The 20595-nt window shown below is 37.5% G+C and overlaps 1 protein-coding gene across 11 annotated transcripts in view; it reads right to left on the bottom strand.

The window, feature by feature from the left end:
* Positions 1–20595, bottom strand: part of Tlk (Tousled-like kinase) — a 221741-nt gene that overhangs the window by 104905 nt on the left and 96241 nt on the right. For 2 of the 11 annotated variants that reach the window (XM_081741442.1, XM_081741447.1), the window contains exon 1: positions 10032–10062. The exons of 7 other annotated variants lie outside the window; for them this stretch is intronic. In XM_081741442.1, coding sequence (XP_081597568.1) covers positions 10032–10047 — 16 coding nt within the window. In that variant the 5' untranslated portion in view covers positions 10048–10062. Of the gene's footprint in view, positions 1–9558; positions 9782–10031; positions 10063–20595 lie in introns of those variants that run through there. 2 more of the 11 variants (XM_081741438.1, XM_081741444.1) reach the window with 2 other exon arrangements.

Here is a 20595-nt window from a genome sequence, read left to right as displayed (position 1 = left end):
TAACGAGAGAATAAGAAGTGTGGGCACTACCTATAAAGAAAAATATGGCAACTTTCACCAATTTTCATTGTGTACTTCCAAACGTCCGCTACACACGTGTTTCAGTATTTTCAGTAGATCTTGGTGGAACTGAAAAAAAAAACTTAAGAAAACTCAAGAAGACTGGCAGCGGGTTTCGATCGCTGGATCTTCCCGTTACGAGACGAACATTATTTACTAGCTACGTTTGTTAATTTTTGACTACTCTAAGAAAACACCAAACATAATGGTCCCATGTTTCTGTCTCCCATCGTTGAGTGCTTTGGTATTTTCTACGATAGTCGATAAATTTTACAGGTAAGATCATCTTCAAAAATAATTGGAAAACTTTTTTTCTCCCCTCTCCGTAAGCTTCTTCTATTTAAAAACAATATTGCCTTCTCAATGGTTTGAAATCCTTTTTGAGGAGTATTAAATGCAAAGAAGTTTTCGAAATGATCAGGGCTGCAAGAAATGAGCTTCCTAATACGCAACGTATTTTTCTAAATCTCAATCGCTTCATTAGGTGGCCTAACACAATCGTAAAAAGTTCGCCTGTTAGAGCCAGATTTAGACCCTGCCATATATAGTGAACAACACAAGTCTCCATTGCTTTGTTATGACTAGTTGGGTCTAAACTTACAAAGATACCTGTGCGATTCGGAATGAAATGAAAGGAAAGCAAGCAGAAACTACATTTTCTGGTGAAGTCGAAAACCACGTGTTGCACTTTGTTCGTAACTATGAAACTAATTGCGAAAATAACTTCATTACGATGAGAACAAGTTTTACTCATGTTAATAACCCGAAGTTACTTGTTTGCAATCCAAAGTTCCTTTTCAGCTTCAATGGTTTAGGAGGCGTGGACCTAAACTTAACTTGAGATTCGAACTACATGTATCAACCGGGAATTGAAGCCGTCTTCTTAAAAAAGATGAGAACGCTACACATTTTAAACAAGTGAACGTTTGAGGAAGAGAAGCTCTAAAGAATGTTAGTGACTTTTGTCGGTGACTGTGCTGTATAAATTCTTTCAAGTTGTACAAATAAAATTAATCTAAGTAGTATTTATCTTACGCTTTCTATTTTGAAGTGATATTGAATGCAGGGGAAAAGGATATATATATAAATTACAGAAATGATGTACGTAGAACACGGATACTTTGGAGCAGGGACGTCATTTCAGACTTCGCTTGAGGGGGGGGGGGCAAGAGCACCACCGACATAAGACTTTCCCGTATTGTACTAATATATTAGTAGACAATCGATTAAAGTATATGTATTCCTCAAATTCTTGGGGAGGGGGATTGCCCCCTCCTGCCCCCCTAAATGACGCCCCTGCTTTGGAGGTTTTACAACGATCATACTGAGCCAAGAGGCAACCATGCACTACACTGAGAGGCACAGTAGCTAAGTGGTACAGCGAGTATCTTGTGCGAAAGGTCCCTGGTTCGGTTCTAGTCCAAGTATGATAGACAATACCGTGTTCGCTGGTTCTCCAGTTCCCTCCTACAATTCCATTCCATCAATTCTTTCATAACCATTCACTTTACTAATCACCCGTCTTCTTTAGCCTAGGGGGCATACCCTGGGAAGCAAAACTAGAAATTTCATTATATGTTACACACACACACACATATTTTATATATATATATATATATATATATATATATATATATATATATATATATCACAGTTTGGTAAAATAAGGAGCAAACAACTGCTGGAATACCATAATATGATAGTTATACTGTAACTCACCTTACATAACTACATCGAAAAGCATATCGTTCCATTAGTCAACTGTAATAATTATGAAATTTACGCACGCGATTTTTTTGGGGTGTGTGTTGTGTGACTATTGCTACCAGCAGAAATGATTATATATGTATCTCCTGTTATCTTGTTAGTAACTGGAACGAATCTACAAATTTTACAATTGTTTCCATAACTGTACGTAATTCTCTGCAGAGTACTTGAAAGTGTATTTCAATTGATCAATTATATCGTAAGTTATTGAAGAATGTACTCTCATTTTTATTAGTGACTACAGACACTCAACATTAACAGGCTTTTATCAAGACTTCCAACATAGAATTAAAATATTCATCCTTACTTTATTGATAGCAATTACTAACTGTAAGAGGAGAAAAAACTACTGTGCACCATATATATTTAAAACCGCATAGGGTCAAGGTCATTCCGATAATGTTCACCATCACTTAGAAACTGTTCCATTCCTCTTCTAATACACTCGCATGGTCATGGTTCGGGTACTTAAAAATCATTTTTGGATAGCAACGAAAATCATAGGCTAGTTTAGAAATGCTACATTAATCTGCACACTTTCGTGAGCAATATTGGAAAAGTGAAACATTTTGAGTGATTGCATTGCCTCATCTTAAGCTTTCGTAACGCCATTACGAGTTAATGAAGTCCATACTGTACTTCCACCTGAGGGGCCTCGATGACTGTGGTAAAGCGCTCATCTCTGGTGAGGGGGATCCTTAGTTCGATCCCAGCTCGTGCCAATTGAACTTTTCGCTGGTCAAACCATTTGAGAGGTTTCTCGGGGTTTTCCGTTTCCCGGAAGCTTGGGTCGAGATCAGGGACCCTACGCACCACCGTGGCCCCTCGAATGTGGGAGGAAATGGGAGAACATCAAGAAAATACGAGCATGATGTTATCCACTACAAGCCCGCAGATTGGGATGGAACCGGGGATTCCTTACACAAGAGCGGAGCACTCTACCACTGAGCCACCGTTCCATGAGAAGCGACGTCTTACATCTGGATAACGGGGATCATGCTTTGGATCCACAGTCTATGTTTAGGTTTCAATTAGGTATTTGCAGATGGCGCAAAAGGTGTCTGGTTCTATTCTTGGTTAAGTGATCTTAGTAAACTGCCTCTATCTAGTTTCTTGGCTTTTTAGCCTCACGAATACTTCCACTATCATTCTCTCCTATTTACTATGGGACGTTAAACCTTAGAATTAAAAAAGTGAGTATCATTTCACAGTGTGAAACTACGATAGACTTCCAAACTATGGAATTCAATGCTCAAACCTGAAGTAGTACATCTATAACTTCTGGTTCCACAAGATTAGTAAGATCGAATATAGAACCTGTTCCTGGGACACTGAATTCATATCAAGACACTATTCACAATTTCTTCTCTTTTTGTTCTATGGCAACACCAGTTGAAACCGGAAATTGTTAATTCAAATCATTTCCGGTTGGAATAGAGGGTTAAGGAAGGAGATGAAACCTGCTCTTGGGAGGCTGAATCGATTGAAAAAAAAAAAACACTTCTAGATATTTCTTAAGTTTTTACTGATTACGGAAATCAGCATTGAAACTGAAAATAATAAATTTCAACCACTTCCGTTTTCGATGGAGTGTTGCAGGTAGCGATTATACGTTCTCTTGAGACCCTGAACTAAATGCACAAAACCGTATGTTGCTACCTAATACCATTTTTGTTCTATGGTTATACGTGATGAAATCGAAAATTGTTTATATGAACCACTTAAGACTTTAACATAACGTTAACGGCGAAGATAGAACCTATTCTTGAGACGCTGGATGGATTGCAAAAAAACAGCATCTCTCAAATGTTTTTACTCTGTGAATATTAGTACTGAAGCAGGATGTAGTAAATTTAAACAAGTTCCAATTTGGTATGTTGACTTGAGACGCTGAATCGTTTGCGAAAACCGTTCTCTAGCTATATGCTATCGTTGTCGTAAATTGGCAACAAGTGTTAAAACTGGAAATGGTTTATTTAAGCCACTTCCGGTTTGAACAGAAGGCTAACTGACAAGATAAAATTTATTCTTGGGACGCTGAATCGATTGAAAAACTCGCATTTCAATATATTACAGTTTTTTGCTCTATGAAAACGGAAGTAACAATAAATTTGAACCATCTCATGTTTTGGTGGAGTATTGCGGGTAGGGATGCGCACGACACAATATTTGAAGTTGTCTCGTCTCGAAAATGTGCTGTAAAAGTGATGTATCGACTCGAAAAATTTATATTTCTCTATTGGAAGAGCTGTCTTGACTCGAACTTTGTGAGGAAAATCTGTCTCGTCTCGTCTCTGCGCATCCCTAATTGCGGGTTGTGATTATATGCTCTCTTGAGACCCTCAATCGATTGCTGAAAACAGTTTGTGGCTATTTGCTGCAATTTTTGTTCCATGACGATAAGTGTTGAAATCAGAAACTGTTAATTTGAACCACTTCTGGTTTAAATAAAGAGTTAACGGAGAAAGTGAATCCTATTCTTGGCACAATTAATTGACTGAGAAAAAAAAAAAGAGAGAGAAAAGTCGTCGTCTTGATGTCTTACAATTTTTGTTCTGTGAAATCCAAATTGAAACTGGAAGTAATAGTGAATTTGAACCACGTTTGGTTTAGGTAGTGTTGCAGATGATCCCGGTATGTCACCTTGGAACGCTGATCGTTTGCAAAAAAATAATACTATCAGTTGTTGTAGTTCTTTGGCGACATATGTTGAAACTAAAATGTTAATTGAACCACTTCCAGTTTGAATAGTGGGCTAACACGAGATGGAACCTTTCTTGGGACGCTGAATCCATTGTTTTAAAAAACCCGTCTCAGCGTTTTGCTCTGATATCTGCCCATAGAAGGACGTACTGACAAAGCCACTGTAAGACTTCCAAGACGTATGCATAACAGTTTGGAACTCCAAAATTATAAGTCCACACACGAAGCAAAATAGAATCGAACTTGTGTTTGAGAATGAGTGATTTGCAACTGTACCCCATTGTGACTGATTTATTGAAAATTAATGCTACTTTTCACCATCTCAGCTATATGGGACAAGACCTACTGCTTAGTTACATTCCAACCACTACTCAGGTTCTTACCAGAGGGAAGTGCTCTATCGGGGATCGTGCCCGAGATCACACAAAAGCAACCATGTTTCCTCATTTGGGCACGAAGAGGCGTACTCTATTATGAAATGCATACTCAAAATTGCGAACTTCAATTTCTTTAACTACTCTGTAAAACAATGCATTCTCAAAATTTTCGATGCATTCTTACTGCTATTACAACAACAACAACAACTAATAATAATAATAATAATAATAATAATAATAATAATAATAATAATAATAATAATAATAATAATAATAATAAATAATAGAACTACGAAACACTGGGGTCACGGTAGCTCACAGAGCGATCATCACTGTCGCGTGGGGTACCTGGTTCAATCCCAGCCCGCGCTAAATTGACTCTGGTGGACAGTGTGAGTGTGTGTGTATGTGTGTATTATTAGGGTTGTTCCGTTTCCTTCCACTTTCGTCATTCCACCATTATTATTATCTATCTCATTATCACTTCTCCCTCAGCAAGTAATCGTTACTGATTTGTTAACGCCATTGGGACGATAAACTAAATAACAATAATTTTCGTCTTCCTTTCGTAACGTTAAGTTTATAGAAGACGATGAGTAATCACAGTCAAGCCGCTGGAAGGTCTCGTATTCACATTAAAAAGATAATTACAACTGACAAAATACGGACAACTGATCGGATCACAGCCGATTTTTTTTTCCAGACCGATGTGGGTGATAAAGGGAATTATTACTCTTGTTTTCAAAGGAATGAATCTTCAACAGCAGCTCCTTTCGGCACACAAATATGGATACCTTTTTCTAATGTGTAGATTCGCTTGACAGTAACTGCACGAATGTCAAGAAATGAAATCGTTAGTTTTACGTCCCACGGTTATGCCGGTTAGGCTAAAGGAGACGGTGATGATGAGAGATGAGTGAAAATGGTGGAATGAAGAAAGTGGGAGGAAACGGAAGGAACCCGAGAAAACCCACGAGCACGGTGTTTGTCCACCACAAAGTCCACACGGCGCGAGCTGGGATCGAACCATGGACCCCAAGCACCGGAGGTGAACGCTCTACCACTGACCCACCGCGCCCCCCACGAATGTCAAGAGTACTACTATGTAATCACTTTGTATCGTAGTACTGCTCATGCCTTTTAGTACCCCAATAAATCAACTTGTTCGTACACATCATACATGCATGGATATGATCTACGACTAAGACAACTCGACAGCTAATCTAAGGTAGTCTCCAACTGATTTATTTAAAAGAAAAACCTTTAATGAAAGCACCTAAAATTTTCAATTATCTTTCAACCAAGAACAAATTACATGCGGCTATATAATGTATTTAGTGTTAACTCCTTTACGTTACACACCACGGAAAGGCTACTGCAGGCCAGACTTTTAGTTAAGTATCACCTAATTGGTTCTCATCATTATATTAGTTCTGAATGTTTCTTTTTAGCTTATATTTTATGGTGCTGGGTTAATCACAATTGTGCCCTCATCAGTCGACACTTAGACCACACGCAGCAAAAATTCCAACGCCAATATTTCGGCCACAACATATACACAATTACATTTTTGTGCCTTCTCCACAAAAATTTTCTGAAACATCATTTCTATCTCTTCCATTACTGGACTGTCAGCTCAAAGGTTAAGTTATACGACGTTTCTTACGACGTAAGTAGTTAATTACAAACGTTCGTAGTATTCTGGATAAAAATACCAATTAGAATTTAGCAGAGAGGCCGGTGACTCAGCAGTAGAGCGCTGATCTCTGGTGTGAGGGGTCTCTGGTTCGATCCCATCCTATACCTTGTGATTTTTGGTGGACAACAGTTCCGTGTGTATTCTCGGAACTGTTGTATTTAACTAGGCATATTGTTTTTCTTTAATACAAATTCATAAGTTTATTCGGGCTACATCAAATAGCTATCATCATATGCAAAGTATTGTCCCTTGGTACATGAAAATTTGTGTCCCTTGGTACTTGGATCGCCCTATTTAAAAATTAAAGTAAATTTAACGAAAGGAGTGCGTAATAAATTACAGTGATCAGAATGTAGAAGCAATACATACGAATCTTAAAATGCTGGAGCATTTAATTGTTACTTCCACTTATGCGCCAGCAAGAAAAATTCTCCAAATGTCAGCAAGAAAAGAACGAATACTTTGATATACGAAAAACATATATTGCCTCCCAGTTCACTTGTTTCTCTCTATATGCAATTACTTTATGTTAGCGAAATGAAGTATAGAAAACTGATTCAGTGATAGAAAAGCAAAATTGGTACGAAATTCAGGAGAGTTGTAGGTGTCATGTCCCCTGGTACACTGTGTTCCTGGAACGCACGACTTCCCCTACTTTACCTATATCAACAGAAAAAAATAAAGGACTACATTCTTTTTATAAGAAATAAAAGAATACAGATATAGTGTAAGTTCAAATCTTTAAGCCACATTAATAATTTCACTGTTAAAGCAAATATAGTTTTATTAAGAAAGTGTACAAATATCTGTCAAGTTACTAAGATTGCATTCGGTCCAGATCAGATGGACTTTCCATCAGTGCGCCCTGGTACAGACAAAACACAATGACTTTTTTTTTTTTTTTTTTTTGAGGATCCGGTGGACCCCTTTATGGGTGCCCCTGGCTGTAAGCATATTTCCCGACTTCCCCTACTTTATAACTATCTAACTACTAACGATGCAACTACAACAGTACGCTAAGATGCTCATATGTAATTCAGGAATATACAAGAGTTCTTATATATGCTGCAAAACGTATACAAACTTTTTCCTCATATCTATGCCGTCTATCAATATAAAACTTGGTAGTCATGACTTATTCCCCATAGTATTTTTTGAGATACATTTGAATTGAGTGCTTTTACTCGGGGCCACTCCAGAGGGGTCCAAAGTTGATGGGGGGATTTCTGAAGGGAATTTTCCCCACGTTCTTCCAATTTTCCATGTTCAAGTAATGGACCCCAATACACAACACCTCTGGAAAGCTTGTTTCATGCTGAAGAGAATGAACTATAAACCATGACTTTCCAATGAACAGTGTTGATGTAATAGTTATTTCACTGCTTTGTTACGTTTATCGAATGGACTGTGTTTGATTCGGAAGTTCGGATGACAGGTTCATGTCCCTTCCTTGTGAGAACATGATAGTCAACGTTTACGAATAATGTACTTTCGCTCGGAATTGCACGAGTAAATCAGTAATAGAAAATTGAGTTTCCATAATTAGAATAGATTTTAGGTATATTTAGTAGCAAATGAATATAGGAAATATACAATTTTAAGCAAATTTATGATGTAATATATGTTCACTGAACTGTTACACGAGTCTCGTGTTAGAAGAACTAAATAACTTGAAGAGCTTATAATGAGTGCGGGGAAAGGGGGGACTCAGAAAAAAATGTATATAAGCATTATAACAAGGTCTTCTAAAAGATTCTTCCAATTTCCAGAACTACGGGGCCATTGCCCTCCTAGGAGAATATCCTAGTTACGCCAATGGATATTAGTGTTAATCAATACGTAAGAGGATGGTAAATATTTTGGTATCAGTATTAATTGGTCGCCACTGGCCAATTGGGCAGTGGTTATCGGTTACTATTTGGTACCAAAATATTTACCATCCTGTTAGGTATTATTCAACGCCAATATGATTTCTCTATGACTTACGGTTCCCGAGATATGGCTCCTTAAATCGCTGGAAATTAGCCATATTTTGGCCAATATCTCGGGAATGGTAATAGTGACGCGAAAAATTTAATCACTTTCTTAGATAGTTTTTGATGCTCATCGAATGCAGGGTTCAACATTGAAAAAATCGCAAATAAGACAGATGGACAGACAGACACAAGACATAGAGATTCAGTAGCGAACTTTAGAAGTTTGTTGATAAATCAGTAGGAAGTAAATTCTGCACCAAATCGTACGAAAAAGAAGTTTTACACAAAGCAAGTTTTTTTGCAGCAGTGTTAGGTGAAGAATTTGTCGAGAACGAGAGTTTATTCCTCATAAATTGGCATATCATTACAAGACTGCTTTTAATGTACAAATGAAATACTAATATTCTTCGTCATGTATCATAAATCAAAAACAAAACATTGCAGCTCATCTTTTAAATTCCATTAGCTATTGCAGTTGTTCGTCCTAGTACAAAAATTGCTGAGTTCCGTTTCCTCATAGTAGCAATACAGAAAGCTATAGTTACATTACACCGCAAACACACACATACACACGCTTTATACAATGTGTGACCGTGGGAGAGGAACTTCCTTTTTTGTGAGAGATCTTTTTAGAGGAGCAGTTGCATTCAGAATTTTCCAAGCACAAGGCTTAGTGCTCTCCCTCATGAAAACGCACTCCATATCATATGGTTGAGTGCTTTAACACCTGCAACGACGAAACTAGATCGCATCGAAATAAAATACATTTTCTGTACTTTAAAAACTTACGCAGAAAATCGTGTGTGTGTCTCGAGTTCCACGTATTACATTTTGTACTTCGCGATTTTCACCATGTCAAGCGGATCGAGGAATGGGCGAAGTGAGTTTCATCACCCAATCCGTCTCCATGTCTCTTGGTATTTCGACGCAATTCCCGACTCCCAACCCCTTCTCATCGGTAAAATGGCTGACTTACCTCTCTCTCGCCACTGGACTCCAATGCAGCCAGCCATTGGAGGCAAACACTACTCGAATTCAGCGGAAAAAGTGGTCACTAGATAACAACAATATTTCCTACACGAACACTGCAGCGCAAGCACTGTTCCCTTCCATTTCATTCTATCCCAAGTGCTAGTGGCACGACCTATCGGGTCGTCCAGCGAATGGGGACCGTCTCCACATCTGCACCACCCGATTCGATGCCACTACACTAATTTATTCAGCTGCAATAGCCGTGGAAAGACGCCGGTCCCTCTGCCTCTCCCAAGTAGCTTCTGTCAGCAGCGAGAGAGCTAGCGATCACGGAACCAGACGAGTCAATACCCAAACTCTCGCACAAATCTTCCGCACCTCGTGCTCGCTCGCTCTCTCGCCGGGGGAGGAAAGCACGAATATGTGACGGGACAGGACGTGCGACGTTGCCACTTCACTCCAACAAATAATACTTACTTTGCCACACAACCATGGAATACCACAACACAGTCAAGTGAACTCCTTGCCAAGTCAATCATTCGCAGCTCAAATATCTCGATTCACAATGGCACAATATTAACTATATTCAAATACAATATGCCTCATACAAGAAAGAACTGGGAAGTTTATAGGAATCCAAGATGGGTAACAATCAAGGCCGTGATTTACAAATCACTACGATGTCTCCCTGCATAACTAAGTGATCGCTCTGTGACGCACTTGTTAGCACCATATCTCGCCTGATAATACAACCAGTTACATACGGTCTCCCTACAACACATAACCTTATCGAAAACACCCTAACTTAAGTACATTTGATCTCCTCTTCGTTATACAAACAAATTCCTTTCATAATATGAATTTCTCGCAAGTATTATAGATATTGATAGTTTGGATGCAATTTATGTTCAATACAAACGAAGCTTCGCCTGGACCTTGAAATTACAAAGAGGTATTTGAGGGGAAAAAAAGTTTCTGACTCAGCTGCGATAAGATGACTTGACGTCATATTGAGTATTTTTTTTTTAAAGAACAATTGCTAACTGGCTCATAAACATAAGCGAAAACATCAACAACTACTTCGACGAAAACTGAAATATTTTTAGCTGCTAAGTACAACTATGCTTTATAGTCGAATCCAGCAAATTCTCCGCCACTAGGCCTATAGGGCTATAACACAAGAGTTCATATTTTTCTCATTTAAAATTGTTCTTGTTTTAAGAAATTATCCAAAGTTCTGTGCTCATCTTATGGGATCACGACCCCTCAAATGGTAGAGTGCCTAGCTTTTGAGACGCGTGTTCGAATCCTGGGCTCTAGTGTCAACAAGGGCTTTGCATGTAGGATCCTCAAATTCTCTCTTATAAAAGAATCAGATGCATTTTAAAATGTAAAATTTCTCCATATCTGAATGATTTTTGGTTTGATGGTTTTGAATCAGGTTTCTAACTAAAGATGTTTTTGTTAGCCTAACAACTGAGAGATTAAGTATTTTTAATAATATCCCTTCCCAACACGAAGATTACATGAAACAAGAACCTATAGCCAGGGCTGGATTTAGAGGAGGGGTCACCGGTGCACGTGTACCTTCCCTTCGTTGTAAATATACACCATCTAAAATGAGAAGCTTGCAATGAAAATAGCAACACTTCCATAAGGATGCTGTATAATACAAGTATCCATCATATTCCAAGTGTCCACAATTAAAGGAATTACTGATCTAAAGCAGAAAGCTAACTATATAGGCCTACTGAAAATTATACCAATACAAAGCGGTTGTGGCTCAGTTGGTAAAGCACTGGCTTTGTATTCGGAAAGTCGTGGGTTTGATTCCAAAGACCAGACCAGCCTTTCTAGGGCAATTCCTCATTCATACCACTGCCTAAAGGTATATAAAAATTCAAATGTAATTCAAATGCACTGGTAGTTATTGGTGTACTCCATCAGAAAATCCTGGATCCGGCCCTGTCTACAGCTTAACGTGGGATCGCATGCACTTGCATTTCCATGTTAATTTAACCCGTATCTCTACCATCAATATTTTAAACACTACCCATTTATACATACGGAAGATAAGATATTAACGCATATAAAATAATTACTAAATTTATAGGCATTTGAGAAAGTCAAATAGATTGTCACAGGTTATATACCCAGAATTGCTCGTAACCTTTATCAACAACATCGACATAATTTTCCTCATTTGCGAAACTCCTGACCTTCTCCATAACATCAAGGAACAACAATGCCAAACAAACATATTCACAAGTTACCAATAAGTTAATATTTCGTAGATTACAAGAAAAAAAAATTGTGAGATGGCATTTAATAATCAGAAAGATCGAACGAGTTAACCCTGGCTGGCATTTTCCACTTTCGTTTCAAAGCATGCAAATAGACTCGTAATCGATATCGCATTTGGCGTAATATCACCGTTCTGCACTCATAATTATCCAATGTACTGGGCAGTGAAACGAGACCGCGAGTATTGATTTTGACACGTCCGTTCGTCATGCTCTTTACCTCAAAAATCACAACAGTTTAAAACATGTAATTTAAATGCAACTTTTCTGAAACACATCATACAGAGTAATAGTATTGTAATGAATGGGTACATATAACCTTATCCTGGCATGTATTTATAGTGCAACTCATAAATTCACAATTTACATACTTTGTGTTGTAATATTACATAAGGTAATGCTACGCATTCGAATTTATTAAACTTGTTTTTCATCTTCCTATGAAAACATACAAAAACAAACAAACACACTAGCATTCACTTCGTCCCGTTAAATATTACTAGGCAAACTTACAGCCATTCTCGAATACAAGTGAACAACTATACAGTAAAAACATGTAAGCAGCGGAACTTGTCTTCAGCGAAAACGAACTTAAAAGGTATTACGGTCCCATGAATCTCCGTGTAAAGCTCCATTTCATAACAGTAATATTTAATGAAATCTGTCCAATGTAGAAACGGATTTTCTGGTTATTATTTGACGTAGATACAATTAAAAATTTAAAAAGAACTTTTACGTTCCACAATGATGTACTATAGGCTAACGAAGACGGGTGACTAATGAAAGTGTATTATGAGAAATGTAAAAAGAACTTTAACGTCCCACAATGATGTCCTATAGGCTAACGAAGACGGGTGACTAATGAAAGTGTATTATGAGAAATGTAAAAAGAACTTTAACGTCCCACAATGATGTCCTATAGGCTAACGAAGACGGGTGACTAATGAAAGTGTATTATGAGAAATGTAAAAAGAACTTTTACGTCCCACAATGATGTCCTATAGGCTAACGAAGACGGGTGACTAATGAAAGTGTATTATTATGAGAGAAACTGATGGAATGAGAATGTGGGACGAAACGGGTAACCACGTGATGTCCGCAACAAACCCACACCACCTGAGATAGAACCAGGGAACCCTTGCACCAGATGTAAGCTTCTAGATAAAAAAAAAAAAAAATAAATTTAGACGTACAGTAATATATATGTATTAGTTGAAATGCCATTCTTCGTACGGGAAGAATACATTTTGTAAAATATTTAAACCCTTTCCTCCCCTTAGGAACAACATGTTCATTTTGTATAACTAACCCCATCCAATCTTTACACTGGAATTTTCAGAAACTCTCAGGCATATATCCACTTGTTTTAAATGAACAATTTATGTACCAAATTTCATATTCCTAAGTTGAGAACATCGCAAGAGATTAAAATTTTCGCGTATTTTCTGAATCCCCTCCCCCTTTTGGATACGTATCTCAACCAAAGTAACACGATAAAAATCTAGGATGGCCATGGTCCGATCAGTACCAAAAATCAAAATCTGTGCAGCGAACTAAAAGGAATGAAATGAAATGAAATCTTTAAATTTTACGTCCCACGATTATGCCGGTTAGACTAAAGGAGACAGTACGCGAACTAAAAGGAGTTCTGGACAAACATATTGCATTAATTTTTATGTATAGAAAGGACACCTCCTCCCAGTCTTAAAAGGAAATATTCAAAAAGTTGGCACGCAGGTTATATTATTTTAAATAAAGAAGGCATGTTCCCAGTTTCATTCTCCTTAAGTTGAGAGGATCACGAGAAAATTTTTTAGCATTAATTTTAATCCTCTTCCGGTCCCTCTTTAGGATACGTACTGTAATCAAATTAACAAGATAGAAACCTGGTTTAGGCCATGGTCCTGTCATGTGACAAAAATAATCAAAATCGGTTCCGTGGTCTAGGAGTTCCTGGATAAATAGTTCCACTCATTCATTTTATATATAAGACTAGCATCAATTACCCACTTCGCTGGGTTAAATTAAGAAAAATTAATAATATGTTCCCTTACTCAGTCACTTTTTAATATTACTAAAGCGCTCTCTGACGTAGGTTATTTTCGATCATTTTATATTTCTTCCCCTCTTCCTCCACCATGTTGTGTGGCTGTATTGGGATTTAAATGACATAGAAAGTGTCACTGTTCATCACAGTAACCTCGAAAACATTTTCTGCACTAATATCGACATTTTTAAACGAATTTAAATATCTCCTCCTCCTCCATGTCACGGGGAATTGTATCGGAAGTGTCACTGTTCATCTCAGCGATCTCGAAAACTGCGGATTCGGCCTAATATTAGGAAAAAAAACATTTTTGGCTGATATTTAGTATCCCCCAATCTTGCACATATAAGATATACAGTGTGTTACTTACTTTACAAAATATAGCTGAGCTAGGGACAGCTAGCGAAGGGAGTTAGAAGCCCCCAGGGCCCTTGTACTTCTACCTTTATCACAATTTAGACAAGAGCAAGGTACTCGGTTCTGGAACCATGAAACGAGTTGGGGGAGATACTAAATGCCATCATCATATATACCTCTCCCAAGTTTCAGGGATGAATTTGGATTTAAAAGGAACTGGAGTGTCCTGTTCACCTTAGCGACTCCGAAAACTAGATTCGATGAAATGAAAATGAAATAAAATCTTTGAGTTTTACGTCCCACGGTTATGCCGGTTAGGCTAAAGGAGACGGTGATGATGAGTAATGAATGAAATGATGGAATGAAGAAAGTGGAAGGAAACGGGAGAACCCCGAGAAAACCCACGCACACGGTGTTTGTCCACCACAAAGTTCACTTGGCGGGGGCTGGGATCGAACCCGGAACCCCAAGCACCAGAGGTGAACGCTCTACCACTGAGCCACCGCGGCCCGCAAAACTAGATTCGATGCTAATATCGGTCATTTTCGATCATTTTCACATGTCTCTTCCCTCTCCTAAACTGCACCATCAAAGTGATATGATAAAGACCATCCCAGTTCTGAACCTTATCTATGTTGAAAATTTGAATGAGATCGGTCGGGTGGTTCAAAAGATTAAGATGCTCGTCTGGACTGAAATGTTTTCAGTTTCAATGTTGATCGCCATGCAACAAAAGGATAACAGCAATAAACTTTTTTTTTTTTTTTTTTGTAATCGATTCAGCGTCTCAAGAAAACATACCATAACCACCCGTACCAACACAGTACTACAACCGGAAATGGATTAAATTTACTAGTACTTCCGGTTTCAATATTGGTTTACATAGAGTAAAAATAGTAAAGAGTGATTATTTTTTTTCAATTGCTTCAGCATCCCAATAACAAGATTCCATTTCCTCCGTTAATCCCATATTCAGTCCAGACGTGGTAGAATCGAACCTAAGTATTCTACCGAAGCCAAGTTCTAGCCCACTTACCCAAACGTACTTCAGCTACCGCTAAACCAGTAAGACCACGGATAACACGGCCAGTTTATGCCTCCTCCCCATGTTGATCAAAAGGGATATGGAGTACTGGTAATTACGAGATGGAATAGAGGAACAGGCTGACAATTAGGATTAAGGATACCACGTATGCAAGAATGTGTAATTACGGATTTACACAAGTAGTCGCTTGAACATGTTGACTGCGATTTTTTCTAAAATGCAAGGTCTCTTGTTTGATTCCAGCTGGGAGAACCTCAAATTTGATCCTTAAAATGTAGATCCGTCTCATATTGCCTTGGTTCTGAAAAGGGAAGATAAACTCCAATCCAACTACCTATCAATATTCATCCGATATAAAACGATCTTGACTTCATACAATATCAATAAGTCACTTTTTTATATTTTTTGTGATCGTCGGACTCGCTACCGAATGAGGCTGCAAGTTCTCCGATAGTAAAAGTTATGTCCCTAATTCATGCATGACAGGCCAATTTAGAAGTAAAACTTAACATTCATGACCTCGGCACGTTAAAGATGTGGTCACCAAATCCCTCCCACACACTGTCCGTAACACATGTGCTGCTGCATTTGGTACAATCAGAATTGCCCCCTCCACCGGGAATCGAACCCGGGCTGTCTGGTTGGTAGTTAGAGCCCTTGCAGGCTAAGCCACCATCGCTTAATCGCTAGTACATTATAGTTTATTATTATTATTATTATTATTATTATTATTATTATTATTATTATTATTATTAATAATAATAATAATAATAATAATAATAATAATAATAATAATAATTCTCAGATTGTTTCTAGAGGTATCTTTAATTTTAATTTCCCTGACTTCAATATAAATTTTTCCTTTTTTTTTAAAGCCGGGCTTCTCATGCAACAGCCATTCAAAGGCCTGGGCCTCCCTAGCGAGTTTTTTTTTTAAGTTTATTTTGATTTTAACGTCGCTTTCAGCAACGAGGCTATATGAGACGGAACCTACTGATTAACGTGGAATTCGAACCACATGAGCCGGGAATCGAAGCCGGGTCTTCTTTCTTTAGCCGATTTGGCCCACAGTTGTCCCTCGTACTCGTATTCCGAGGCTGTGCCAACCTTTGGGGATTCCGACCTAGGTGAAAAACCCTTACACATAACGAGGATTGAACAAGGATTCCTAGATTGGCAATCGAGCACACTACTGAGTTACAGGCGAGCCCATCTCAATTTAGCTAGTAATTTAAAAAAGTATTAATAGTATTATATTAAAAGTATTTAGAATGCATTTTCTACCTACTAGCTGCCTACTGTAGCCTATTTTTAGTTTCTTTATTCGTAAGATATATATTAGGTAAACTTCCCTGACTATTAATACGCTTCTCTGATTTAACAAGATCTGTAAAAACTCTGTCTAAAGTTTCTCTGGTTATTAACTTCAAATAGTCATTTATTTACTTATTTCCAAATTCATGGATTCTGTGCATTCTCAGTTAAGGAGAACTGATACAATTTTAGATTAAGAAACTTTTTTAAGAGAACTAACAATATTTTAAAGATTTCCTTTATAAATACTTTAAAATGGAATTTTGGCATTAAGTTCATTAGTATGGAATTATGGCTCTACTACTCAATGGTAAATTATTCTAAATTCTCGTTTGCCTATTAAAGAAGTGGCTAACGAAGGCAGGAGGTCGAAAACAACCGAGCAAGTCTCTGTGTTGACTGCGTCACGGCAGAGGATGCCTCTCAATGGGGGATCGATCGCTCTAGTCACAGCGTTTATAGATTCAGCTAAAGATTGTGCAGCACCTACCATGCTTTTGGCTAACCTCGCTTTCGTGTTTGTATTATTTCCTTAAACGAAAAGAAAAAAATCAATTTAGTATTCCTTTCTTGCAGTTCCCTACCACCAAGAATAATTTTATTTCTATTAATTTGCTCCTGTTACTATTAAATCTCAGACTACTCAAAACATTTAAAAGACCTAGGCTTCCATCTATTTTTACTGCATTGCAATAAATAAGTGGCACAGTCATGTCTTCTTTATAGTCGATATGTATACTTTGTAACGAAGAGCACTGCAGTCGGTCACACGACTAATTCCAACATGGCGGAGCAAGAAAGAAGAATACAATTCTTTTTTTATGCATACGTACGCTTTGTGAAAGCAAGAGGCTCTGAGACGTTACATTTCAGCCGGGTGTTACGAGTTTATTTCTCATGGATATAAACTGTGAACTGTCATTTTTTATTGTGAATTTCTTGCAGATATTGAAAAATGCAATGCAAGTTTAAGTGGGTATAGATTTCATACAAGTATACATACTATGTAGGCTAGATGTATTTAATTGGGTGATGGGAGTGGAGCACAATGGACCCTATCATCATAATTCCTGGCATTTCAAACTACAGTTCACTACCTCCTAACCCAAATAACCAGTAGAGTACGTAGAATTTTGTCAACGGAGGTTCAAACACTCAATTTCACTCTCTTTTAGCTATATATACACTTTACTATAGTAAATACAAGCAAGGTTAGGAATGGCGAAAGAAGCCTTTAGGAGAAAGAATTCTGTAGGACCTTGGGTAAAGAGTTAAGAAAAAGACTCATAAAATGCTTCGTGTGGAGTATTGTACTGTATGGGTCAGAAACATGAACATTACACAAACATGATGGAAAAGGACTGCAAGCTTTCGAAATGTGGGTGTGAAGAAGGATGAAGAGAATTAGCTAGGTCGAGCGGAAATCGAATGACAGAGTGTTAGAAATGGGAGGGGGAAGAACAATTTTAAATATTAAGAGGAAGATAAACGGGTAGGGACACTGGCTAAGAAGGAAGTGTATCCTGAGGACGTGCCAGAGGGTATGGTGGTAGGAAGGAAAGGGAGAGGGTGAAGGAGACTACAATTAGTGGACGATATCAAAACAGAAAAATCTTACGTGAAGACGAAAAGGTTAGTGAAAGACTGTGGAGCACGGAAACTTCTCAGTTGCAGCAAGTGACCTGCCAATAATAGCAGAATACTTATGATGATGAATATAGTAAATGTTTGTTATAATATTATCCATGGGCGGGGGAGTTAACTCCGTAACTCCTATTTGCGTATGCCACTACAAGTAACATTCAACAACCTCGTGATGTGTTCCCACCAAAAACTGCATTTGAAATCACAGGCGCAATAACGAGTCAGCACAACAAAACATAAACAGGGAAATATGATAAAATCCACAACGAAGAATTTCTCTAGACACGCGTTGTGTATAATGTATGGTCATCCTACCGAATTCTACCGGCATTTCCTTCTATTTTCTAAACCAGAGTTCCCTACTTCTTAATTTATATACCCGAACTGTCTTACGATGCTTGCTAAATTCGTATACCATCAGAAAAAAATCGCCCCAAACCTATCGAACCAAAGATAGATCAAGAAAGACATTCGGATACAATGGATGACAAAATTAAACACCTACACCGAAAATTCCATTTCACTATGCATCACACTCATGAATTAAGATATTAGTAATGATCTAAGAATCTATTCTAAAAACAATGGATCGAATTACTTTATCACAAAGCCAATATAGCCTTGCCTTTGGTCTTATATGACGCTCCAAAATTGGCACATCTATTGTTGAAAACCATCATATTACACATTTAATTTCGGCGGAAATAAAAATAACACCAATGATAGTATACAGTATATTTACTTGTTGAATCAAGGATGAAACTTCCAAGTGTAATTTGATTGAGGGATGCATGAATTTTCACATCAAAAGAATCCAATGAGAAACAAGAGCAGGAAGTCGCTGTACCTCTTTTGGGTATCTAAATTAATTCCATATATATATATATATATATATATATATATATATATATATATATATATATATATATATATATTGATGCTCTAAGAGGCTCAAGTATTATTATATTTGTTAACGAAGTTAAGCCGTTTACATTGAAAAAATAAAAATATGGAAAGAAATTCTAGAATAAAGTCGTCACGGCCTACGTACGAGGTACCATCCCCGCTTCCCTCAGTAGAACTGTGTAAAACTGTCAGAATGATTCGCTTGTTTAGTGATATAACTTATTAAAGTTTTAAGAGATTCCAATTTTCTACAAGAAAATTAACATTTTTGATCTGAGTACCAGCTTCAATTCCCAGGAACTACGAGCTCTTAAATATTGTCTAACAACAATGTCAGCATCATTGCGTCACGCTTTACAGCACAGGAAGGACCTGAAGATCTCATTTAGAATGTTCGTGTGAGCAACAAATAAATAGTCCTTTTTCTTTAACTTTCGAATATGTGTATAATGGGACCTGGTAAATATGCCATATTTACATGCCCTGTTCTCGGGATTCTAACTCTCGATACACTGACAATTTCATGTATATACATAGTACGTATTTCACTCTGTAATAATGAAGTGTACGCAACAAACAAGTAACAAGTTTTTAAGACAGGAATTTTGACAGAGGTTTAACTAGGTGGAAATAGTATTGTGTCTATTACTGAAGTTTCACCAGGAAGTACACAACACTTTATATCGAGTATTGTACCGTATTAAGAGGCCTCATCCCGGCGAAATTAAAATATCACTAATTTTACAGTAATTATGTGATATCTTTAAATAGATAAAAAAAAAAATAATCGAAATGTGGAACAAGAGCGCCCTAGACAATATCATTTTACATGAGATACCGTTATCACGACTCACTTATCTGCTTTCGATTTCGAGCCATTTTGAAAACTGGAATTTATTTTCGCGTTTCTAAACGGCTGAAAACGGAAACCCACTAGGTGACTTGTGTTAACGGTATACCTCACGCAAAATATTGTTTAGGGCGCTCTTGTTCCACATTTCAATTATCTTTCATCTATTTGAAGATATCACATGATTACTGTAAAATTAGCGGTATTTTAATTTCGCCTGAATGAGACCTCTTAACACTAGAACGGCGGCTGGGTCATTTTTGACCCATTTCAAACTTTACGTTTTAACAACTTTTCTATTTTCTTACGAATCGGATCGAATTTTTCTGACTTACTCTTTCTCTTGAAGAAATATTTGTACTAAGTATCACTCTTATCCACACTTTGCCTTTTGAAATAATAAACAATTATACTAGAACGGCGGCGTGGGTCAATTTTGATACAACTCTTTTGTTAGTGATATTTTGTTGCATTGTAGCACACTGCTGGCTAGCGTCTTTATCTTGCGACCGTTCTTTCTCCTAACACTCTCCCATTCCACCTCGCTTCTCAGCAATTTTGTCAGTTTAGTTGGA

This window comes from Thermobia domestica, chromosome 15, assembly GCF_964235325.1.
Source record: "Thermobia domestica chromosome 15, izTheDome1.hap1.1, whole genome shotgun sequence".
NCBI lineage: Eukaryota > Metazoa > Arthropoda > Insecta > Zygentoma > Lepismatidae > Thermobia > Thermobia domestica.
Note: the sequence above shows the minus strand (reverse complement) of the source record. Positions and strands in the feature narration are given on the sequence as shown.